Source organism: Propithecus coquereli, unplaced genomic scaffold, assembly GCF_000956105.1.
Source record: "Propithecus coquereli isolate 6110/MARCELLA unplaced genomic scaffold, Pcoq_1.0 Scaffold80, whole genome shotgun sequence".
NCBI lineage: Eukaryota > Metazoa > Chordata > Mammalia > Primates > Indriidae > Propithecus > Propithecus coquereli.
Window position 1 is genome coordinate 35,023 of NW_012154174.1, and position 25,659 is coordinate 60,681.

Here is a 25,659-nt window from a genome sequence, read left to right on the forward strand (position 1 = left end):
AGGCAGGGTGGGCAGGCGTGCTGGCACGGGCAATGGTATCATGGGGCCCGGGGAGCAAGGTTAGGGCTGCCCTGGGCAAGGGACAACTCAGCGAGTGGTGGCAGTGACCTTAGGGTCCTCCCATGTGTCGATTTATTCAATCAACCAGCCAGTCAACTGATGTTGGAATATGCACATTATGTGCGAGGATCTCTTCCTAAGATAGTCTCGTGCCTCCACGCCCTTGCCTGTACTGTATCTCCTACCTGGACCGCCTTCCTTTTCATTTTCTCTCCCTAGAAAACTCCTGCTCATCCTTCATGACCCATCCTAAACGTCGCCATCTGTGCAACCCTTTGCCAATTCCTCCAGGTGGACTTCTCCCCTGTTTCGTCCATTTCTCCATCTGAGCCATATGTGTCTACATGCTCTCCGGATATGTGCAGCAGCTGTCCATGCACATGTGCTTGACTCCTCACCAGATTGTGCCCCCATCCTGGTAGTCCCAGCTCCTGGCCCTGCCCCCACCAATGGGGGGTAGGGCAGAGCCATTGAGGCAGAAACTACCAGGAGCAGTGCCGTATGGGGCATGGTTCCTAGGGCCATGGTGGCCTGCAGGATTGCCGCGATCATCCCTGGAGATACTTGCTTTCAGGACTTCCGATGCTTTCATCCATAGAGTAATTGATCCATGATGTTCTCCTTTATTCAGACCCCAGTGACAACAAGGTCCCAGAGTTTGTGGTGTTAATCATATTAAGGTGGGGTAGACTGAGGCCAGAGGTCACATAGCAGCATGATGGGTGGTCGAGGTAGACCCCAGATCTCTTGTCTCTTTGCCAAATGCCCCATCTCTGTTCTTCTCCCATAGGTGATTCATCCAAAATGACGGGGGATGTGGGGAGGGGAACAGGGAGTGAGAGCATCAGTGAGGCTGGGCCTCCCCACAGGATTGGGGGTGCTTGCCTGGGGGCTTCAGTGTGTGTCCCAGGGACAATGGGGGCAGCTGAGGCCTGAGCACTTGGCACCTCCTTCCTGGGCTGGCCTTGCTGCAGGAGTCAGCCTGGGGAGGGAAGCCGCAGTGCCACGACAGCTACAGAGAAAGCAGCCTAGGGGACCAAACTCAAGTCCCTCCTCTCTCCTACCCAGGGCACGACGGTGCGCATCATCACTGCCATTGACCAGGATAAAGGACGTCCCCGGGGGATTGGCTACACCATCGTTTCAGGTAAGGCAAAGACTACCCCTGCGTCCTCCACCCAAGAAGCACCTCTGTAGGGGTCTCAGGCTCTGAGGGTCTAAGGAAAAGTCTGTGGGCATGTGGGACAGTGTATGAGCCTATCTCTAGGGACAGTGCTCACCAAAGGACCCAAGAAGGGGACCAGCTGGATGAAGGAAGGAGGCCAGGGTGTCTGGGGGCTGCTTGGATGGCACTGGGCGGCGGGAGCATGTGCTGCGGTCCAAGATCTGAGGCCTCTGGGCACTTTGGGGCTCTAAGCTTGGGACATTGGTGACTCCCATCTAAGCTCCTTCTGTGCTCTGGCTTTTTCTTTTTCTTTTCCTATTTGATGAAAATGTAGCAGTTTTGACATCATTTTAGAACAAATGGAGCAGTGGCTTCGGCTGATTTCATGCTCTTTTCACATTTCCAACCATTGGGAATTCATGTCTCGTCTGGAAAGTTGCAGAGGGAGACACATTAGCCCTCTCCCTCCCTACTCAGATCCTGCGGTTGAGCGGACAAGTGGCTGACTGCAGGGATGGTTCCCTGACCCACGATCCCACCAAAGACTGACAAAACGGCAGCTCCGTTTGGCTGTCCAGGGCCAGGTGGTCTTGGGCAAGGTTGCTGGCGAGAGGTCCAGTAAGAGGCTGCTCCTCACTTGCACAGGCTCTGCTCGGCCCCCTGCTCAGCCCACGAGCTGGTGAAGAGTCAGCCTGGCACATCTGGGCAGTCCAGACCGATGGCCAAGAGGATGTCAGGCCACCAGGCCAGTTTCCACTCATTGCCCCTCCCTACCACACCCCCACACCTACAAGAACAGGGAGTGGCATTGTTGCAGCATGTTCTCCCTAATGCTCGAAAGACAGCAAGGCATAGTGATCAAGAATGTAGAGGATGGAGACTCGAGCCAGATTGTTTTTGGGTGGGTTCCTATACCTCAGTTTGTCCTCCATAAAATGGGTACGATAAGAGTACCTACATCAAGGTGGTTTAAGGGTCAGATGAGGCTGGGCGTGGTGGCTCACACCTATAATCCCAGCACTTTGGGAGGCCAAGGTGGGAGAATCATTTGAGACTAGGAGTTCAAGACCAGCCTGGGCAACACAGCAAGACCCAATCTCTACATAAAATAAAATAATTAACTGGGCACAGTGATACACCTGTAGTCCCTGCTACTCGGGTGGCTGAGGCAGGAGGATCGCTTGAGCCCAGGAGTTTGAGGTTGCAGTGAGCTATGATCACACCACTGCACTCCAGCATGAGTAACAGAGTAAGACCCTGTCTCAAAGAAAAAAAGGTGGGTGTCAGATTATTAAATATATGTAAAGAGCTTAATTAATGTATATAAAGTACTTCATAAGTATTAGCTAATATTATTATTACTGCTAGCAGCTAATACTACCTTGGGAAGTTAGGGGTTAGCTGGTGGGAGGGAGCTACCTCACACCCTTGGGAATGCAGGGAATCAGGGGTGTTGTGGGCTCCTGTGACCTGCAGCTGTTGTCATGACTATTATTGTGCCCCTAAGCCAGGGGCACCCCAGGACCCCAGAGCAAATGCCAGCCCAGCCCCAGTGGTGAGTGTCAGCAGGAACACGGGTTTGGGCCTCCTTCCACCCCTCCCCCCATTTTCCCATTCTGGTGCCCAGTGCAGGACTCGGCATGGAGTAAACCTCAATATGTACTTTTGGAATGAATGAATGAATCATGAATGAATGACACTCTAGGGTAGTGATTTCTCAAACTCCAGCATGCTCAAGAATCACCTGGGGCCCCTACTAAAAATGCAGAGTCCTCGGCCCCCGCAGAGATTCTCGTTCTGCAGGTCTGGGATGGGACCCAGGAATGGTCCCTTCTCACCTATGCAGGGGTCCTAGGGTAGGACGTGAGAAAGCCAGTCCTCGGGAGGAGACTATCCTGCAGGAGGGCAGGATGCCCCAGGAACGGAGGACCCTTTCCAGGTGGGGTGGGGAGGAGGAAGGCCCATCCTGATTGTCTTCAGGAATTTTGTAAGTTGGGACACAAAGTAAGTGCCTCTGAGACAAGGGGCTTGTGCTGGGGAACTGAGGAAACACTAGGGAGTCCCAAGGGCGTTGGAGTTAGGGGGCCGGGATAAAGTGGCAGTGGGAAGGGGACGCAGGGCTGGGTGGGGGCGTGTCTTCTCATGTCCTCACTGCCTCTGGGCTGGTTCCAGAGACACCCCAGTCTGGAAGGGGCCGACAGCTAGGACCTGAGCGGAGGGCATGCCAGACAGAAACTCCTGCAGTGATGGGACATCTGAGGACAGCTGCCTGCAGCACTTTGGAGGGGCATAGTCTCCTGGGCCAGGTTCCCAAGTGCAGACAGCAGAATGAGAAGGAGACCTAGGATGTGAAACCACAGGGAAGAGATGTGTGTGGAGGTGGGAACAGGCGGCAGAAACTTCTGGAAGGCCTGGGGCACTTAGCATAGCTTTATAGGATTCCCACTGCCAGCACAGATGTGCCTTGGGGGCTTTTAGAAAGGATGACAAATGGGTTTCCTCTCACATGCCAACTTTGATTGATTGGTAATGGCTGCCTGAGGAGGATCCTGAGCCAAACAGGCTCAATGCAGTATTCAACTGGTCGAGTCTGCTGTGGCTGTGGCAAGGGAGACGGTGGCACCTGTGCCAAGTATTTGGCATCCTTGCTAAGTTAGCACTGGGACCACACTAACAGGGTGGCCCTCGATCATCCTCTGTCTACTGAGTGTTTGTCACCACCCCGGCCCGCCCAAACGCCTGTCTAATAAGGAGCAGCTCGAGGAAAGGGCCGTCCTCCCTTTCCTTCCCTACCCACCCTCACTGGCTCCACTGGCCTGCCCCGCCCTATTCCCCCCTGCCTCTGCCCTGGCCCTGGGCTGGCATGGTCTCCCCGAGAGCCAGCATCGTTGGGAGCCTAAAGCAGGCAGATAGGCAGGAGGGTACAGTCCCAGGGGAGCAGCTGGACTGTGGGCCAGGATTTGGCCTCATCTCTACTTCCCTCGGCCAGTGTAGATGCTGCTGAAAAGAACGCTGTCTGCCAAGGGCCTGTCTCACACACCTGCCCCTCTGGGGACAGTTGGTTGCAGCTCTCTCCTGGGTGGCTCAGCCAGTGCCCATTTAGCATGAAGCAGGCAGGAGAGATGGTTCATGTGCTCCGTCACCCCAAGGGCATCTTCACGGCACAGAAGGGATGAGGCCAGAGGGGGTGTCTGCTGAGACCACAGGCTGGGCCGCCGGCCGTCAGGGAGGAGAGTGCCTGACAGTGCTCAAGCTGGCCCTGACGGCCACCAAGAGCCTGCCCCAGCCCTAGGTGCTTGGGAACCATTCTCCTTTGAAAGCAAGAACTGAGGTCCTCGAGGGGCCCCAGAGCCAGGTGAGGAGTCCTGAGGGCCACTAGTGTGGGTGACTCGAGTCTCTGGGCACCTCAGGAGCCTGGGCTGGTGGTGGCTCTGTCTGCGTGTGGTGAGGCCTGCCTGCCCCATGCGGGTGGACACAGGCCTGAGCCCACAGGGGTCCATGGCACAGGTTAACCTGCTCAGGTCCCCGAGGCCCCGTTCCCTCCGGGCTGTTTATCAGCCCTGCAGCTGCGGGGATTTATGTCTGCACACCAGCGCTTTCCCCATTGCTAATGACCCCTCTGTTTTGCCAAGAGCAAAGAGGCCTTCAGCGGTAAGTTATGGCTCCATTGCCATCAATTTGTTCTCAGCCTCTCGTGGCCAAACTGAGACTGGGGAATGACAAGTTCTTTCCCACAGAGGACCTGGCATGGGCCCTGTCTGCTCCCTCAGCCTGTACCTGCCCTGCCACCCACCAGAGGCATCATTTCCTCAGGGACCTGACCAAAACAAAACGCCAGCCCAGCCTGTGGTCTCAGCAGACACCCCCTCTGGCCTCATCCTTCCTCTGCCAGACAGAGACAGTCCTGCTTCAAGCAGCAGCCGCGCCCGTCCCACCCCAGGAGACTGGACTTGCAGCCCGAAGTTACCGGTTTGAGGCCCAGCTCTGCCAGCAATGTTCTTAGTGACATGTTCGACCTGTCAGCCCCATGGTCCTCAGCCATGGAACGGGGTTGATAATCCCCATGCTGCATAAGATGGTGCTGGAGAGACTCTAAAGGGCCATAAAATGTTAAGGATTATTAATTGTCACAGAGTGAGCAGGACCCAGGGGTCCTTGGGACTTGTTTGTTCATTTCCTCCTTCGGTCATTTGCGCGCAGAGCAGTGGCTGAGAGTACAGGCTCTGGGGCGCTGTCCATGGTAATGACCGCCAGCTGTGCTGGTCAATAAGGCCACCCACGTGGCTACTGAGCACTTGAGATGTGGCTACTCTGAATTGAGATGTGCCGTAAATATAACACACAGGATCTTGAAGATTCGGTATGCAAAAAAAGATCATAAAATATCTCATTAATAGTATTTTACATTGATGATGTGTTGAAATGATAGTATTTTGCTTATACTGGGTTAAAGACAATACGTTATTTAAGTTAACGTCACCTTTTTCTTTTTTTATAGCTACTAGAGAATTTTAAATTACACATGTGCTTGCATTCTGTTTCCGTGGGCAGCTGTGTTCTAGAGGGAGACTGCCCTGGCTTAGCTTCTACCACCAACCGGCCGGGTGACCTTCTAGGCATCCATTTCCCATCTGTAAAACAGAGATAGTGATGCCCTGCGCCTCACGGGATGCCATGGGGAGTGAGCGAGCTAAAGCAAGCAGGCACTGGAAGAGCACCTGGTTTTATAGTAAGTGCTCAACAAACACGAACTCTTAACACCCACCCACAGTTGACTGGGCCAGGAGCTCTGCTAATGTCCTGAGAGATGGTGGGGACCGAGGCACCAGCTCGGCCTCAGGAGCCTGCAGTTTGGCTGAGACAGTCCTGTAAAGAGGCAGCTCTGATGCCCTGGTGGAACTCTGTGCCGAGGCAGCTGGGAGTATGTTGAGGTTGACACGCGACGATGGCTCCCTTGTGGGGAGGTGGCATTAGACTGTTCTACTTTTGTGTATGCTGAAAAATATCCATAATAAACCAAGAGAAAGAATCGCATCACGGGGTGGGGAGACTCACCGAGGAGAGATCATGAAAGCCAGGCAGTTCCTGAGAGTGGGAACTAGCGGGAAGAGAGAAGGGCAGGCGGGAGGAACAGCGCATGCAGAGATCCGAGCGCAGGAGAGCGCGGCACCTTCATGCCACTGCAGTAATGCAGTGCAACAGAGCACAAGGGAGGTTGTGGGGACGTGAGGCCACAGGAGGCAGGGCCAGGCCGGGCAGCACGTGGGAGGCCAGGCTCAGGGCAATGCCAGGCCTTGATCCTGAGAGCGGCAGGGAGAACGTCGTAGTGCCCAGCTGAGAGAGAGTGGCAGCCCCCACCAGCCAGCCACAATGGGGGAACAGAGCCAGACAGAGCCCAAGGAGCGCGCGGAGGCTGAGTTGGCAGGAGGTGCTGATGGGACGGTGCTATAGACAGGGGGGAGCTCCGTCCTCTCTCCGCACTAGAGAGGCCTCATCCCTTCTTGTGGCCCACACCCCTTTCCTATCTGCTGTCTTCTGCAGCTTGGGAACATCCCCAGAGCGAGGAGAGGGGACCCATTTGTTGGGTGTCTGCCATGTGCCAGGCACAGGCTGGACACAAGTCATCCCTTGAAACCTATGAGGGAGATAACGTTGCTCCACGTTGTAGACGGGAAAGCAAGGCTCAGAGAGTTGACGGAGACTGGCAAATGGTCATAGCTGCCAAGTGGCAGAGCTGGGATTTGGATCCAAGTCTCTTGGGCCCCAGAGCTGCCCAGTTTCCGCGCCAACATAGTTCTCAAAGTGCGGTCCCCAGACCGGCAGCATCAGCACCATCTGAAAATTACTAGAAATGCAAAGTTCTGCACCTGGTCATAAACCTGCTGAGTCAGAAACTCTGGGGGTGGCCCAGGGGGTGCTTCTTCTGGTGGGCTGGGACCACGCTTTGAGAAGCTCTGGTCTAAAAGAACATGTGCTCTTAACAATGGTGATATCACCCCCAAGGGGGTAAACTTTGTACTTGATGGGAACAAAAAATATCTTAGTCTTTTTATGTATAAAGCAGATACATGTTTTATCTGTTGTCTTGAAATTTCACGTGGGGGGAGTTGAGCAATTAGGAAAAATGTCTCAAGTGGCTCCTGGGGCAGGGGTTAGGGGCAAGGTGGGCCAGAATGAAAAGAATGTTGAGAAGCACTGGTCTAGAATACAGGACAGGTGAGAAGTAACAAGGCTGAAATCCGCACTCCAGCTTGAAAGGCAATGGCCTCAGGACCGGGTCACACAGGAAACCTGCCAGGTATGTTAGCGAAAGACAAAACCTCCCCTTGTTTGTCTCTGGGTTTTATTTTAATGGTACCAAGTGAGGAGCTTCCTTGAAAATACACTGAGTGTTGTGAGGGGAAGGCTGCGCGCATGTGTGTGTTGACAGAGAGAATAATCAGATACGGTCAGGCTCGCACAACCCCCCCGTATGCCAATAACTGGATCAGGCCCCCGGCCATGGCCTGGTGGGGAAGAGCTATCACAGGAGACTATCGTGCGAAACACATCAAAGCCCTTGTGATTAAGCCGCTTGGCATTTTTCTCCCCCTGAGAAGTGAAAACTCGGGACAAGCAGAATTGCTTTGGAATCTGAATCACACGCCACAGCTCCTGGCCTGGGCTGGCTTGGAAGCCCCAGACTCTTCAGGGCATCAGAGGGAATGGCCCACCTGGCCGGAGCCAAGAGGTGGCCAGGGAGGAATGGAGGGCAGATCAGAGGGGTGGGGGGCCGGTTGCTAGAGGACGTAGAAGGCAAAAGAAGTGGGTTCTTGAGTGTGGCTGGGGTGGGGGAAACGAACGTGAGGTCCCTGGGAGAGCTCGCAGGGAGTTCTGGATGGATTAGAGCAGGAAGCACTGGAATGAGGACACTCAGCCAACAGGCTATTGCTCCAATCTAGCCTTGCCCAGGGGAGGTCTAGGGAGCCATTGTGGAGATGTACAGGAGGGGAGTCAGCAGGCTCTGGTGATGGACTGCAGGAAAAGGAGGAGACAAACTACCAACCTCTGAGTCTAGGTTTCTGGGGTCGAAGTGGTGGCCTAGGCAGAAAGGGGCATATTCATAAGGAAAGCCAACCTGTTTACACCCTAGACCTGTGAATGCCACCTTAGACCCACATCAGCACATGGACCAGAACACCCCATCTCTCACCCATGGCAGACATCACTAAATGATACCAGCACACGGATGGGCCTCCACGCCTTTCTTACCTGCCCTCTGGTAGCCATTAACAGTTGATAAGCGTTCTTTCTCAAGCTGGAATGAACATGCCATCCAAGGTTTAGATTTGGCCCTTTTGCATCCTATAGCTCTCTTCTTTCAAGAAAATCTAGGGACAGAGCCTTGGGAGGGTTTTTTATTTAATTATACAAATACACCGGCATATTATCATATTTACAGTTCTCTCCCTCTACCATACCAAAACAGCAATGTATCACACCAACACTCACGTCCTCTTGATGGACCACAGGAGAGCCCCCACTTCATTCTCCCCATCTTCCTCCCTCCTCTCTCCAGGGTGCACCTCCCGCCAGCCAGGCTCTCCTGCTGCTCAGCCCACCTTCGTGATAAACCAGTCTTTACTGCCGTGCTCATGATTCCTTGTTCCTCTTCTCCCTTAATGAGGCCCAGTGTGCTCTTGGTCAGTAACAGCGCTGGCCCCTTGCTTCCTTCCCATAAATAACATGGTCAGTGGACTTTTAAAAGGTTTCATGGCAGCACAGTCTGAGACTCTGCCACTCTGCGTCTCATCCTCCCCATGCCCTCCTCATGGGCAGGAGTCTCTGTCCCTTACATGGGACATGTAGCCTCCTGGGCGCCCACTGTACTGTGGAAGCACCCCCAGGACCTCCCCCTTCTTTGTGACCTGAATCCACTTCCCCAGCTGGGCAAGGAGTGGACTGCACGGGGCTCGGCTCGGAGAGCCACTCCTATTCAGACTGCCCGGGCTCCGGCAGACTGAGTCACCTCGCCCTTTGCGGGTTTGGGGAGGGTTTCAGGAGGGTTCGAGTTTATGTCTGGAAGTTGTTTGGTGGTGGGGAGGGAGTTCTAGCCTGCTTCCCCGTGTCAGCAGGCGTTTGTCTTTTTTCTTCCTTGGCTCTTTTCTGCTTTTTCCTCATCTCTAAGATAACTGCTTTGTATTGACTTCCAAGGGCTTTGAGATCTTTGGAAGAATATGAAATTAGCAAACATTTAGTTTGCATTCTCTTTCTCTCTTCACTTGGTCCACCTCCGGTACACAGAATTGATTTAAACATAATTCTTGGCTCACGATCGACATTGGGCCATGGTGGCTCTCTTCTGTTTGATTCTATACTTCTAATAATGTTGTGAACACCCGTGAACCCACCAGCCCACCAAAAGCTAGACCGTCACCCACACCTTCCATCTGCCCATGTGCTCCTCTTCCCTCCCATCCCGGCCTCCCGTCGCCTAGAACCACATCTTTGAATCTTGCATTTTTTCTTTCCTTTGCTTTTGGAAAATATCTTGTCACATCTATGTGGATCACTTATTACTTGGATTTAGTTGTCTTTGAACTTTATTAAAAAAAAGTATCATCGTCTCCGAGGACTTGTGTTTTCTACTCACTATCATACATCCAAGATTCTTCCATGTCGTTTTGTGTAGGTATTGTTTGTTCATTTTTGCTGTTGTATATTACTCCCTCATGTGAAAACAGCACACATTTACCTGTGTCACTGTCGGTGAGTGTATGAGTTGGTTTTTGTTACTACAAACTGTGCTGCTGTGAACGCCTTGTACGTCTCTCTCTGAGTGTGTGCGCGAGTTTGCCTTCAGCTACATACATCGTCTCTCACCTTCACTATAACCCAGAATGTGGCTGGCTAGGGCCATTTTACAGATGAGGAAGCTAAGACACAGTTCATGAAACATGCTTAGGGTCACATGGCACATGAGTGGTGGGCCCAGGATTCAAACCCAGACCTTCCTGCTTCTAAAACCCACATTCTTTCTGCTACCATTTACTATTCTGCCTGAGAAGCCAAGTAATTCATGTCAACCTACTGGTCTGTGTATAGGACTGCAATATCAGGATTCATTCATTCAACCATTCATACGTTCACTCGTTCATTCAGTTAACCAGTGGATGAAATGAAATGGTTACTGCATGCCCGCTCCATGCTAGACCCCTGGGACCCCATCACCACGCTCGTGGAGTTCATGTTCTAGTGGAGAGGAGGGATGATAAATAAGTCGGGAAAGACAGTGTTTCCCAGCTGTGTTAAGCATCAGGAAGAAGATACCGGGGTGAGGAGGCATTTAGGAAGGGGATTTGGGAAGGGGACTGGGGTGATTTCCGCTGCTTGCCACAGCCTCCCAGGCCATGGGCGCGGAAGGCGATCCTTGTCTCTCCCATCTCAGAAAAGGTCTCCGATATCTTTTGGAGGCTTTGAACCTGAGTCGAGCCCCACTAAGCAGCTCAGACCCCCAGCTCCCTTTTTCATCTGACTCACTGGATGACTGCTCAGCTTTCAAGGCAGCCCCCAGCTGGGGCTAATCTGAAATAAAAGTTTTTATTTATCTAGCTTGATACCTGGTACAAGGTTAAATCATACAAGAGAAAAAGCAATAAAAGAGAAAGATTAAGCATAAGGCACCGTCTTAGGCATGCCCTTTTGCAATATGGTTACAAAGATATTAAGCCTAAAGTCACCCGCAACCCCGCATTGCTGTTCCCTTGTCCCTCAGAGCAGGAGGGAGGAGAGGATGGGGTGGGCGCCGCAGGAGGGAGACCCCCTGGGGTGCCCCACAGAGAGGGTAAGCAGCCAGATGGAGTTCTAGCTACTCAGCCCATCAGCCCTCTCCCACCCCCACGCAGCTCTGATTCATGACTTCCCAGGGGAACAAAAACATTGACATCTGCACCTACGTTCCTATCAGCGTATCCATGGCATCAGTATTTATTATGTGCAAGGCGCCCTGGGGACAGAGAGGGGGTGAGAAGCCTTAGTGACAGTCCCTTCCCATGGTCACCCCGGGCTCAAATCTCAGGTGACCTTGAGTGGGTTACTTCTGTCTGTGCCTCAGTTTCCTCATCTATAAAATGGAAATATTAATAGGATTATTTTAAGGGTTACATGAGTTAATACAAGTAAAGCTCTCCAAACTGCCTCACATAGTACTCACTCAAGAAATGTTATCTATTATTAGTAGTAGCATCAGAAAAATTATAGTCTGGTTGATGACAAACACAGGAAAAACGATACCTGGGTTCCTCAGCATGTAGATATTAACAGGGTCTCTAAAAATCCAGATTTCACTGGCTCATGCCCCCTCTCCATGCCTGCATAACCCAAGACTTCAGCTCTCTGTAAAATCCCCACCACCTGTCGCAGAGACACCTACAGGGTGGGGAAGGAGGCAGTTCCCACATGCTTTCTAACTGCCAGGTCTTCTGCCCCTGACCCCTGTGGGTGTCCCCTGCACAAAGCCACCCACAGGCCCCTACTGTTAGCACCCTCCAGGGCCCCTGGAGTGGCCCAGCATCCTCTGGCCGCTCCATGACCCTGGAGCCAAAACATATTGTGGGCAGAGATGGTGGGGCTCCTCGCCCTGCACAGGCGGCTCTTGGGATCCGGGTCCCACAGCACCGCTGCTTGGGCCCCTGCGCACTGCAGGCCACCTTTCCCCTCCAACGCAAACAGCCCTTCCCTCTGTAGGGCCAGACAGGGCCACAAGGACACCTTGCCACCCTCCCCACCCCATCTTTCCTAGGGAGCCCATGCTTTAAAGCAATTTTTAGAAAAAGAAAGGAAGGGAGTGAGGGAGGAGAGAAAGAAAGAAAAAGAGAAGAAACCTTTCTTTTAGCCAAAATGCCAGCCTACTGAAAGCCCACCCACCCGTTAAGCAGCCACGTCCGGTGCAGACCCCAGGGAGAAACAACTGCACAAGTAATTCATCATAAAAACCTGAAGCATGGCATATATAATAAATACTTCAGCAGGTCAGGAAAGGTAGTCCTTGAAGGATGATTCGGAGAGACCCTGAGGAAGGGGGAGTGTCGCCAGCTGCAGGGTAGGGTGCGAGCACACATTCAGGGGACCTTCCTTTCCAGCCCCAACACACTCTTGTGGCTCAGGACTCGCGTTAGGAGAGCTTTGATGCCAGACCAAGGAGTAATACTAGCATAGCGGTGATAGCTAACACTTCTAGGGTGCTTAGGAACAGATCTAAATGGTTTACCTGCATCCGGTCTTTTAATCCTGCCAATAACCCCATGAGCTGGCACTATTATTGTTAGCCCCATTTTACAGATGGGGAAGCTGAGGCCCAGTTGCCCAAGGTGGTGGTGGGCGGTAGAGCTGGGAATTGAACCCAGCAGGCTGGCTCCAGACCTGCTCTTCTCTACCACCCCCCTCCCCGAGCACCTGCCCAGGCTGCCCCAGTTTGGGATCTCCAGCTCTCCCTCTTGGCTTGGCCGGACTTCCTGTGCCCCTCTCCAGCCTCTCTCTCTGCCTCGCTGTCAAATGCTCTGAGTCAATTAACTCACAGCTCCCATTCAAATATTTGACCAATATCCTGGAAACAGAGATTTCAGAGCAGATATTTTCAGACATTGATTGAACTGAACAAACATTCTGGCACAGAACGAATTTATTGCTCAACATCTCATTCTGCCGGGCTGTGCTCCATCCCAGCCCCCCAGACGGCATTTCTTTCTGGGAGAGAGGTGGGGTGGGATCAGGGTGCCTGTGTTTTCCAGCTCCCTGGCCCTCCCACCCTCTCCCGCCGTGGGTGCATGAGGACTCCCCCACTCTGAATGACCACATCAGCAAAGCACTTTTGAGCCCCTGAAGGCAGAGGCTGTAGGACACTTCACGGCAACACCCAGCAGACCAAGGGTTACCTTAAAGGGTCTGATGACTAGTTTTCTTCATAATGACGACGAGAGTCCTAAATGTCAGCAAGAGCGTTTTAGTTGAGACTTAAAGGAGCACTTTGGAAATGAGGATTTGAGGCCCTAGGATGCTTTTGGCTCTTTTTAGAAGTCTGTAGGGACAGGAAAGTTGCCTGTTAGTGATTCAGCAGGTGCTTAGTGAGGTCTCACTGAGCCGGCTCCCACACTGGGTGGTCTTGGGCAGACAAGGCTATGTAATGGACATTGGAAATGGGAAGCCAGCCGTCCGGAAGCTTGAGGACCTGCTTGTCCATCCACATGGCATTTGCTGGGTGGCTGGTGCTGTCACTAAGTCCTGGGGGGGATCAGAGGAGCCTGAAGGTGCTAGGGCTGGGGCTGGGCTGGGGCGAGGACAGTGGCTTCACCCCAAAGCTGGCTCCCCAGCTGTGAGATGATACTCCTGAGAGATGATTTTAAGTGGAGCACAGGTGGGCCATGAAATAACATCAAATCACACAATGAGACAGTTATTCCCTTCTCTTTTTTTTTTCTGATTTAAATTTTCATTTCTTTTTTTTTATTTCAGCATATTATGGGGGTACAGATGTTTAGGTTACGTATGTTGCCCTTGCCCCCCCCCAAGTCCTAGTTTCAAGTGCGTCCGTACCTCGGATGGTGCACATCGCACTCTTTGTGTATGCATATACCTGTCCCCTCCTCCCCCTCGCCCCTCCCCCCTGCCCGACATCCAATAGCTGTTATTCTTATATGTGCACTTACGTGTTGATCAGTTAATACCAGTTTGATGGTGAGTACATGTGGTGCTTGTTTTTCCATTCTTGGGATACCTCACTTAGCAGAATGCGTTCCAGCTCTATCCAGTATACAAGAGGTGCTATATCACCATTGTTTCTTAAAGCTGAATAGTACTCCATGGTATACATATACCACATTTTATTAATCCACTCATGTGTTGATGGACACTTGGGTTGTTTCCACATCTTTGCAATTGTGAATTGTGCTGCTATAAACATTCGGGTGCAGGTGTCTTTTTTATAGAGTGTCATTTGTTCTTTTGGGTAGATGCCCAGTAATGGGATTGCTGGATCAAATGGTAATTCTACTTGTATCTCTTTAAGGTATCTCCATATTGACTTTCCACAGAGGTTGCACTAGTTTGCAGTCCCACCAGCAGTGGATGAGTGTTCCTATCTCTCTGCAAATTATTCCCTTCTTCATGCCCTTTCAGAATTTGTTTCTGTGAGTTCTGTCCAGGAGAAAGTCCAGGTGGGTGCTCATGTCCTTAACACCTCTGGAGCCTTCAGTGGTCGAGCTGATGCAGCTAACCACACAGGCAAACCACATCTGCTCGTTTTCCCCACATGACTGTCACCCTCTGTGTATGGCCAATGAACTGGTTCTCTATTTGTGATGCTCTTAAATAGTTTCTTTTAGGATGGTTTTTAAAGGAAAAAATTGAGTCAAATTAAAGAAAAATATTAAGCAGATAATAATACAAGTTGCTTACAAATATGGTAGGAATCAGGAGAGTGGCATCCAGATGACTGAAGACTGGGTGATCCTGATGTAAGAGTGGCCTTCCCTTGAGTGGCGTGGGTGACTTTCCTTCCGAGAATCACCTCAGTACATGTGAAGGGCTCAGAACAGCTCCTGGCACGGTGCAGGTGCTCAGGAGTGCCAGCCCTGTGTTGGATAGGATGGTGGGAGTGAAGCCACCTTGGAAACAGGGTGCACTGGTGCCCAGGAGGTGGTATTCTTGGGATTGAGGGAGGGGTTGGTTAGTTGACAAGGACAGCATCCCAAGCAGGAGGGACCAAGATGAACAAAGGTTTAGAGGGAGGACCAAGGGACATTTAAAGGGCAGTGGACAGGCCAACCAGGCTGTAGAAGAGGAAAGGTGGAAGGTGAATTGAAGGGTCTTGAGGGTCAAGCTAAGGAGAGTGGATTGTTCCTTTCAGGGCACTTGTGGTTACAAGAATCCGAGATCACTCCAGAAGCTCAGGGACAGGCTTTCTGTGAGGCTCAGGGTTCCCACTGGTGTCCAGAGCAGACCATTCTCAAAGTTGGGCCTTCTGGGACTGGGAGCTAAGACGCCAAGTGGCATTTTCTTCTTTCTGACAGCATCTGTGTGAGTTTCCTATAGTGGCCGTAGCAAACTACCACAAACTTAGTGGCTTGAAACAACAGAAATTTTTTCTCGTGCAGTTGGGGAGGCCAGAAGTCTGAAATGGGTCCTCTTAGGGCTAAAATCAAGGTGTCGCAGGGCTGGTTCCTTCTGGAGACTCCAGGAGAGAATCCCTTCCTCGCCTCTTCTAGCTTATGGTGACTCCAGCATGCCTTGGCTTGTGACTGCATTGCTCCAGTCCCCTCTTCCCTGGTCACATTGCGTTCTCCTCTCTTGTAGTCTAGTCTCCGCCTGCCTCTCTCTTATGAGGACCTTGTGATTACGTGTAAGGCCCACCCAGAAAATCCAGGAGAATCTCCCCATCTCAAGGTCCTTAACTGAATCATGTCTTCCAAGTCCGTTTTGCCACGTAAGGTAACATTCAGAGGTTGCAGGGTGTAGGACCTGGATGTCTTTGGCCATCATCAGCCTACCACAGCCTCTCTGCCCTCTCTGAGCACTTGCCCCTCTCCGCTGCCTCCCTTATGGTCTCACCTGGTCCAAAATGGCCGGGCTGCCTCCTCTTCATCACAGTCGCTCTTGCAATGTCTTTCAGCTGCTGTCTCAGCTGCCAGCCATCGCTATATTCCAGTTCTCCCACTCCAGGTTTCCTAGAGGGGTCAGATTGGCCAGCTCATCATCACAAGAGTGTCCACAGGTGTGGGGAGCTGGCAGCCTGAGATGGTGTCAGCTGGGCAGCTAGGGCAGGACAGGGCAGTAGGGCCATGAGTGGGGCAGGCTCCAAATACATCTGGTGCACTTTTAAAGACAGGCCAATGGGACAGAACAGAGCTCTTAGAACCAGAGCCATGGATAAATATGGGAATTTGTTATATGACAAAAGTGGCACCACAAATCACCGAGGAAAGGATGACTTGTTTAGTAGCTGGTGCTGGGAAAACTAGCTCACTATGTGGGAAAAAAATAATAAAGCAAGATCCCTACCATGCACCGTATCCAAGGTGGACTCCAGATGGATTAAAGACCTAGATGTAAAAGGTAAAATATAAAGCTCATAAAAGGAAACGTGGGGGTATATCTTTGTGACCTTGTAGTAGGAAAGGACTTTTTAGTACCCAAAGAACACATGCTATAGAAGAAAAATTGATCCACATCAAAGGAGTTCCAACTCGATAGGAATATATAGACAAAGTTAACAACAAATGACATATAGGGAGAATTTTGCACCAGTTAAAACCAACAAGGGACTAATAGCTACAATACGTAAGGAATTCCCGTAAATCAACAGGGAAAAGTTAGAAAATCGTATAGAAAAAGGCAAAGGATAGTCATAGAATGGGAAACCCTGATGACTTAGGCACAGGTAGAGATGCTGAAACTGACTAGACATCGGAGAAATGCACATGGCATCTACAGAGACCAACCTCTTCACATCCCACATCGGCGCATGAGCCAAATCCTCCCTCTGCCTGTTTTTTTGTATGGCCTGCAAGCTAAGAATGGGTTTTAAAGGTGAGTAGTTTTGCAGTTGATCTGAGGTTAGTAAACACTATATGTGAACTCCAGTTAAGCAAAATGTTATCACCCACTACAAAAATTCCATTTTTCTCAGTAGACCTGTATTATAAAACATTGTGCTAGGAGCCAGCCATGGTGGCTCACGCCTGTAATCCCAGCACTTTGGAAGGCTGAGGTGGGAGGATCATTTGAGGCCAGGAGTCTGAAGCTGCAGTGAGCTAGGATTGTGCCCGTGCACTCCAGCCCGGGCAAAAGAATGAGACCCTGCTCAATTATTATTACATTTTGAATCCATCAAACATTTTTGTGGAAATTTGTTTTCTTTCTTGTTAAAGAAATACCAACATAATATCCTCGATTTTGCCTCTTGGCCTGCAAAGTCTAAAATATTTGCTATGGCCTTTTCCAGAGGAAGTTTGGCAACCCCCGCACTAAAGAATACTCTCCGTCAGTTAGAAGCCACACTCTATTCAGTTGAATCACACAAAATCACCATTTTTTCCCTGAGGGACTTCTGGAAGGTCAAAAATGGTTGAATGTCAGCAATTTCATATGGTTCAACTCAATAGATATACATACAGCAAAATAGGTAAATATTCAAAACCTAGTTTTGAGGATTCATAAAATAAATAGAAGGGGATAACATAGTACCGTTTCTGTAAGATAAAAGAAGCAAGAAAGCAATAGCAGCAGCAGATATGTAACGAGAATACGTTCATATTTGGAGACACAGCGAAGCACTGGGATTGGTACTCTTCTTGGAGAAGGGAGTGGGTGGGATGGGGGTGAAGATGAAGCCCAACCGTGATGGCATTTACTAACATTTACTGGGTAATGGCCACGCGCCTGGCACTGCCTTAAGCAGCTCACGTGTGTTAACTCATTTACTCCCCACGGCGCCCTGGAGAGGAAGGTACTGTCATTGTGCACACGTCACAGATTCCCAGAGAGGCTACATAACTTGCCCAAGGCTACTCAGCTTGTAAATGTCAAAGCCGGGATTTGGACCCTGGCAGTTTGGGCTCCAGTCTTGGAGATCAAATCTGAGGTCCAGTGATGTAGGTGAAGTTCAAGGGCTGAAGGTGGACACAACATACCTGGAAAAGCTAACTCCCCTTTTATCTAAATCCTGTACCCCCACCCCTGCCCACCCCAGGCCCAGGAAGTCCCTGGTGTTTCCTTCCATCTTGCTGCTCTGGGATCCAGAGCACCTGTCTCAGCCTCTGACCATCCTATAGGCACAGGATCCAGAGTGAGGAGTTGTGGACCCTGTGCCTGCCTTGACCCGACCTGGAGTGATCGGGTGTGTCACCCACAGAACAAAATGACCGACCAGATGCTCCCTGAGAAATGGCTCTGGCATTAGCATACTGAGATATCAGCTAAGGGCTTTGGATCAGATAGGTCCAAGTTCACATCCTGGCTTTGAGTTCAACTGTTCATGGGACCTTGACAAATCTCTTCTGTAGATAGAGATGAAAATACCTGCCTCAAAGAGGGGCAGTGCCTAGCACAGTGCCCGGTATATGGAAAGTGCTTGGTAAGTTACTGCTGATCACGAGTTCACTGACCTCACCTAGGGGAAGTGACGGCTTTTCATTGCACATTCTTAAAAGAAGGGCTCTTGGGAGGAGCAGGGAAGAGCCTATGCCATTCTGTTTACCTAATTAGCCTGCCTGTTCCCCCCTTACCCATCTTACTATATCCTTCCCCTCTTTTAAAACTCATCACACTCACCTCCTCCAGGGAGCTTTTCCTGACCACCAACTTGTATCATCTGCTTAGCTGACAGGAGCAGGTTGGTCGCCCCCATTCCATCTCTAATGGAGAGGTTTATGCCCACCCACCAGCTCGGTTTCCATTTTCTCTCTGAGCCACTGTCCCCCGACCCATGCCCAGGACAGTGTCACCCCTGGCATGGCTGCCTGGTTGGCTTGGGGCTTCACAAGCATTTGTCTCCTTTGCCTCATTCTCTTCCTTTCCGTCGTGGTGACTGCTGACTCCCTGGGACTTGAGCTGCTGACCCCTGCAGCCCTGCGCAGGTCCCAAACACGGCACCTTTACAACCCAGAGAGAAGCTGTTCTTTCCTGAGGGACTTCTATTCATGTGGGACGGGACACCTGCTGGGGCCTTCCCCTAGGTTATCCATCCTCAAGGCAATGATCTGAGTGGGTGTGTCCTGTCTGGGATTGCCCGGGCTCTGCGTGGCACAGCAAGCAGTTGGCACCAAGCCAGCTGCACCCACATCCAGGGCCTTTCTGCCATACCCCAGCCACTTCCAAGCTCAGAGGTTACCATATGACTCCCATGTTTCTACCATGAAATCTTTCTCTTCCCCCAGTTCTCCAGGGAAACTGAAGCCCACACCAACCGACTTTCCTCCATGGCCATGTGACTCAAAACCACTAATTGGGGCTTCGCTCTGGGCAGCCCACTCTGTGATTAGCACTGATTTCCCCTGGCACCAAGGGTGGTGCCTTCGGCCTGGCTCTGCTCAGAGAGGAGGAACTGGCCTAGGATGAGAGCAGAAAACAGAAAGTCCCCGGGACCCCACTTCTTTTGCAGCCGTAATGATAACAGGGTATTATGGGATCCCACACAAGGATATCTGTCCCCCGCAAGGCCCTCTATAGAGATTGCATCTTATGCACACAATAAGCACTATTGATGTCCCTAGTTCACAGATGAGGAAACTGAGGCTCAGAAAGATTATATAACATTTAGGGTCATGCTAGGCCAAGAAGTAGCAGAGCCGGGATTCAAACCCAGGTCTGCATGAGTCTAAAGTCCATATGCTTTCCATGGGACCACCCTGCCTCATTGGATCATCATGACAACCCATCATCATGGGACATGGGCCATTTTACAGATGGGTAAACTGAGGCTCAGAGAGCTCCAGAAACTCAAGGTCATGTGGTTGGTGAAGTGGTAGGTGTTGGACTGGCCTGTGGTCCAGTCTTTATTCTGTCCAGTGTACATAGACCTTCCCCATCCATACTAGGACCCTTTCCTGTCAAGTCTGGGCAGCAGAACAGGTAATGAGGAGAAGAGATGCGGCTAGGGTTGCCTGGGTTGATGTGAGAAGCAGAAGGGAGGCCTCATTGGATGGGTCACAAAGGGTCAAGTTGCAAGAAGTGCTGGGAGTGAGGAGGCCCTGCTGGGCAGGAGGCCACACGTGGCATCTTACAAGAGTGAAGTGATGAACTGGCACTTCACAATGCCCGCTCGCCCTGCCCACCCCACGGCCTGCCTCCCGGCCCGGGGCCCCACCTCCCTACTGCCCAATGCTCCCTCCCTCCCAGGTTGGGGACATCCGGCCGCTGAGGTCAGGTCTTTGTTTGAAGGATGGATAATTAATCCCACAAAGTAATCCCCAGCACACTCTGGCAGATTGATGGAGCTCGCCTCTGTCCCAGGAACTCTGCCTCATCATCTTTCATTTCGCAGGCAAAGCGAGTGACTTGTTATATCATAGGCCCCACGCCAATAGGAATTTCATTTAGGGGAGTTCTCCCGGTGGAGGGAGATTGATAACCCAGGCCTGGGCAAGAACCCACAGCAGTCCTGGGCCGGCGGGGAGGGGAGCAGGGCAGCACCATTGGCCTCCTCGTTCCCCTTGCTGGGCTCCATCTTTCTCCCAACAGGGGGGCCCCGTTTTGTGGGGCCTCGCCTGTCCCAGGCCACAGGGACTCAGATATCATCCATTTCAACCCTCCCAAGCCCCAGATGAAAAAATAGGCCCAGAGCACTGAGGCGAGACCTGCTTCCCAGGCTGGCTTTTTCGGATACTCTGCCCCAGCTGTCCCCACCTGCTCGGCCCTGAAGCTGCCACTGGTGTAAGAAGGTGTCAGGGGCCATTGCAGGTGGTCCCTTGGAGCCTGCCTCCCAAGGAGGGGGTAGGGCAGTGGGGTTGGCAGGGCCTGGCAGCTCACCCACCAAGCAGTGAGGAAGGAGGGGTGTGGCCATGGGACAAGGGTAGTTGCTTCTGGTCTATTGGCTCTGCCTGTAGCTTTCTGGGCAGTTTAGGGGGACTGTCATTGTCCCCTTTTGTCACACAAGGAGTTTGGGCTCATTTGCTTATTCGTAAATATTTGTCAGGCACCACTCATGTCCCCACTGCTGGGGATATGGCCATGAACAAGACAGACAAAGCCATTGCCCTCAGAGATTCTCTTCTGACACACCACGCTGCATCTGCACTCCTGTCCCACCTCACCCTCAAAGAGCAGGGCGGGCCCAGGCTGTGGGCAGCCGGCAAGGGAAGGGAGAGCCTAGTCACGGCGCGAGAGTGGGGGTCAGCGTGGCAGCATGCAGGCAGCCAGCAGCATCACCCTTGCCAACCTGGCAGCCCCGTGTCAACAGGGACTGAGCATGGTGGGGCTGGCTCCATCCCGAGGCTCACACCCGGCCCTCAGTAATGAAAGCCATAAGTTATCTTCCGACGGGGAGCCTGCACGGGGGCCGCCAAAGCTGGCATTGCCTGGGGCTTAGTGCTGGGAGGGAGAGTGGGTGCGTCTGGGCAGAGGTTTGTGCAGGGGGCTGAAGATCAAAGCCTGCCCTCCTTTCTGGCCTAGGCTGAGGGGAACGTTTGGGCTCTGAGGCTCTGCTTGGTGCTGGGGACCATGCCAGGAGCTTCCTCCGCAAGCACAGAGCTTACTTCCTCTTTTCCATGGGCCCCGAGAGTCTCGAGCTTGCACAATACCCCAAAAGATGCCATCTGTCTCCAGCAGGGTCCTTTGCTCCCCCTCCCCCTCCAGGAGTGTCTATTCCCAGAGCTTGGCGTGGGGATGCTATAGGGTGTCCACTGTGCTGGGCACAGTTTCCCAGAGAAACTGCCCTGTTGCCAAGAGACTAGCGTCTGTAGCCCAGGCCAGCTGATGGGGAGGGAGGCACAGCCGGAGCCCCTGTAATTGAGAAGGACACCAGCCCACACATCCTGAGGGTGGCCCAGTGGGAAAGACCCTGAACTCTGTCCTGTGACTTCTCCTTTTCAAAAAAGTGACTGAAGGCTTTGCAAAGATCTTGGTTGCTGAGCTGCCTCCTCTCTGGTCAAAAAGGCAAGGACACCTCTCTTTTTCCTTCTTCCCGCTTGCTCAGCAGAAGTCCCTGCCTGTGTGAGCCAGGGGACGGGAGCATCTTGGGACAGCCCTCCCTGTCTGGCTGGGTTCATTCATCAAGCATTCTCTGACTGCCTGCCTGGTGCAGGGGCACTGGGCCAAGGGCTGGGGACATAACGTGACATCTGGGGCTGAGGCACCAGCTGGAAGGATGAGGGCAATTCTGGAGGCTGCTGGGATGAAATGGCCAGCCACCCCTCCCCACCCAGCCCAGGAGCCCTGGTCCTCCTCAGAGAAACAGGGCCAAGATCATGGGCAAATGTGAGATATTAAATATTCCAAAAAGTACAGAAACTGATATAGCACACACCTATGTATTCACCACCCTGATGACATTTGTTGACATTTTGCTACATTTGCTTTCAATCTTTTTTGCTCTTTTTGTTCTTGTTTAAGAAATGAAACATTGAAGATATTGTTAAAGATTCCATTTCTTTCCAAATTCAGTGATCTCGGAGGCCTGGTCTCTGAGGACTGAGTAAAAAGGCCTCTGATCCTGATGTTGGCTTCAAAAATGGGGTCCCTTATTTGAATATGGACTGTATCTTAGGTGGCATTGAGGAATCATTTGTTTTGTTTAGTGTGATTGGCATGTTTGGTTGTATTTTTAAAAGTCCCCGTGAGAGATGTATACAGTATTTAAAGATGAACTGGAAATTTGCTGTGATAATACCATAAAAAAATTGGTGATGGTGATTTTAAAATAAATAAGATTGGCAGAATTTTGATGATTGTTGAATCTGGGTGATGGGTACATAGAGCTTCATTGCGCTCTTGTCTCTACATTTGTGTATATTTGAAATTTTCCACAGCAAAAAGTTTTCTTAGAAGTGTGGTCCCCAGAGTTTCCCAAGAGTGGTCTGGGATCCACATCTGACCTGTGGCCTGGACAGGCACCCAGACCAGAGCCAGACTTGAGGTCAACCTGTCTGGTGTCAGATCTGCTTCTAACGTGCTGTGCGTTGTTGGCCAGGTTACTCCTCATCTCTGATCCTCATTTCTCCAGAGGTAGAAGAAAAAGTTTGAACATGATAGGCCCTAAGCACCTTTCCACTTTCCATCTCTGACACTTGACACGTCTAACTTGTATTGCTCAGAGACCCCGCAGGAGAGAAGCTGTGGGAACAGCTCCTTCTGTGCCTTCAATTTCTTCAGTGGGTTTTCCAGACCAGCAGCTTCTGGAAATAGCCTTTGCAAAAAGGGTTTTGTGGCCAGAAAAGTTGGAAAGACACTGCACCTCAATGTCCTTGTCCTGGCAAGTCACGATGTTCCTTAGCACATTAAAGGCTCTGACAAATCCTGCAGCAAAGATACCTGTTCAGCATCTCCCAGATTTATTTGACCACAGAACTTTTTAAAAGTTGGCCCTACCTGTACCCCATGGCATCAGGGCTCCTGGGGAAACCCTGGCCTTTTTGTCTTCAGACTGGTGGCTTTTGCCCCATAGGACAAATTTGTCATCTTTTCTTATGAACGTGATGATTCTGACTCATTTTGAGTAGAGCATAGGATTTTTTATGTTTTCCACATTGCTGGGTGGGTTTGTGCTAAACTAAATCTGTAGTTTTTTCCCTCAATCATTCCCTGACCAGAAACATCTGCTTTGATGTTATACTCTGAGTCATTGACCAGATGCCGGAAAACCCTGCAACATCAGGAAAGTGGGCCTGACACAATCTGTGGCCTTCCTGGTGGAGCCTTCTGGAAGCAGAGTTTCTTGAGATGAGTAAGAGAAAGAACACAAACTTTGGCATTAAAGAGCATGGGTTCAAATCTCAGCTCAACCATTTATAAGCCTTATGACTTGGGACAAGTTCTTTGACCTCTCTCCTCAGTTTACTAATTAACAAGGTTGTGAGGTTTAAAAACAGCATGTTGTGTTGAATGCCAAGTTTCTTTCCTTCTCCAAAAGAATTTATAACAACAGCCAGTATTTACTGAGCACTTACTACGTGCTGGACACTGGGCTGAATTAAATAGATGCATTACCTTTAATCCTCACATCAGCTCTGTGAGATAAGAATTAGCCCTTTGTTTTATAGTCAAGGAAACAGATGCCCAGAGAGGGTAGGTGACTTGTCCACAGCCACACACCTGTGAGGAGTGATACTGAGATTTGAACCCTGGTCCTAGCCACTGCGACATCTGCCCCTTTCAAAAAGATCAGGTGCAGATAAAGACGTGTTGATCTCCGGCCTGCCTGGTTAGTTTCCTGGTCCTGGGGTGATTAGATAACGCAGTGTCAGGCTCTGGCCTGTGCACTCCTAGACTGCCATGGCATCTTAAAACTGGAAAAGTCCTGGGACCTCCAGGTTCCCTGAGGCCCCTGACCAGTAACTCCATCCCTTGGGGCCCCCTCTGGGGGTCAGTGGGACACCGAGGGTGCTGGACTCAGCCCCCACTCATCTGTCTCAGCCACGGCAGCTAGCTTGATTTGTGGGTGTTTTATATACTAGGGTTCTGCATGAGATTTTGTCTGAGAAAAGAGTCTACTACTAAAACAGACATTTGAAAAACTGCTGCCTTAGAAAGGCCCCCTCTTTTTTAAACAGGAGAGAACCCCGAGGCCCAGAGAAGTTAAATGACTTGCCCAGGGTCACAGCTATCCTCTGAGCCCCAGGCAGATCTCTGTCTTCTCTTCAGGCCTCAGAGCAGGAGCCAGGCTGAGGGGGACTCTGCAGCCCCCAGGGAGCCCCTCAAGGTCAGTTGTCGGGCCGGCTCTGCCAGCTGGTGGCCAGTTTCTATGAAGATAACTGTGTCTGAGGCTGGCTCCCTGAACCTCGTCCGACCACATCTATTTCTGGGCTGCGGAGCCCTGACGGAGCACAATTTGATTCATAAATTATCCAGCTCAAGGTGTGTGTGATGGGCTCTCCTTCCAGAGATTTGAAAGTCATTCACTCTGGAACTTGCAGCTCTTGGGGCCAGAGGGGCAGCCATGGGGCTGTTGGGATCCACACTCTCAGAGGAGGGGTGAGGGAAGTCAGGGAGGGCCCAGCAAACCGGGGAGAGCTGCTCTGTGCCAGCTCTGTCCTCCCAGCACCCCGGGAGGCAGAGCCTACAGTCGCCCTGATTTGGCAGCTGGGGACACTGAGGCTCGGAGGTGGTGCAGCTAGGAATTCAGTGCTCTCTGTTGCCAGAGCTGCTTCCACACGGTCACGGTGACGGAGAGACAGTGGACTGAACAAATGGCATTTAGAGGAAGAGGTTGAACCCTGAGGAAGAGGATTTGAAGGGAAGGCTCAGGGGCACCAGGCTTCCGTGTCCCACAGACTCCAGTGTGCGCCTGGAACGGGCACTGCACCCCGCCAGCCCCGCTCTGCCCGTCTTTCCTCTCTACCCTCCCCCAGTTCCAGGCGCTGCAGGGTCCCACCTGCCCCAGGCACCTGGGTCCCCATCCTTGACACATCCTGCCATAAGCTCAGCACTTTACAGTTTGTAATGCATTTTCAGATCCCTTATTTCATTGAGTCTCCAAACAGCTGTAATCAGGGAAGATTTGCTCACCTCCTATAAGGAAACCGAGGCTCAGGGCACCCAGAAGCCCAAAAGCATGAATCCGGTCTCCTGACTGCATGCCCAGGCCTCATGAGTCCTGTAGTCGGTTCTTCATACATGGACTTTGTCCTCCAACTGGAGGCGACCAGGCTTCCCCATTAAAGGGTGGGCCCCGGGGGGGCATCACCCACCCCACCTCCACCTTGTGCTCAGTACAGAGAGGCCCAGTGGTGTGGTAGGTGGTCTGTGGT

The 25,659-nt window shown here is 51.6% G+C and overlaps 1 protein-coding gene across 1 annotated transcript in view; it reads left to right on the plus strand.

Moving 5' to 3' along the window:
- The window catches only part of CDH23 (cadherin-related 23), a 235,780-nt gene that overhangs the window by 10,295 nt on the left and 199,826 nt on the right, over positions 1-25,659 (plus strand). The window contains exon 3 of the mRNA XM_012663249.1: positions 1,129-1,207. Within this exon, the coding sequence (XP_012518703.1) occupies positions 1,129-1,207 (79 nt within the window). The remainder of the gene's footprint in view (positions 1-1,128; positions 1,208-25,659) is intronic.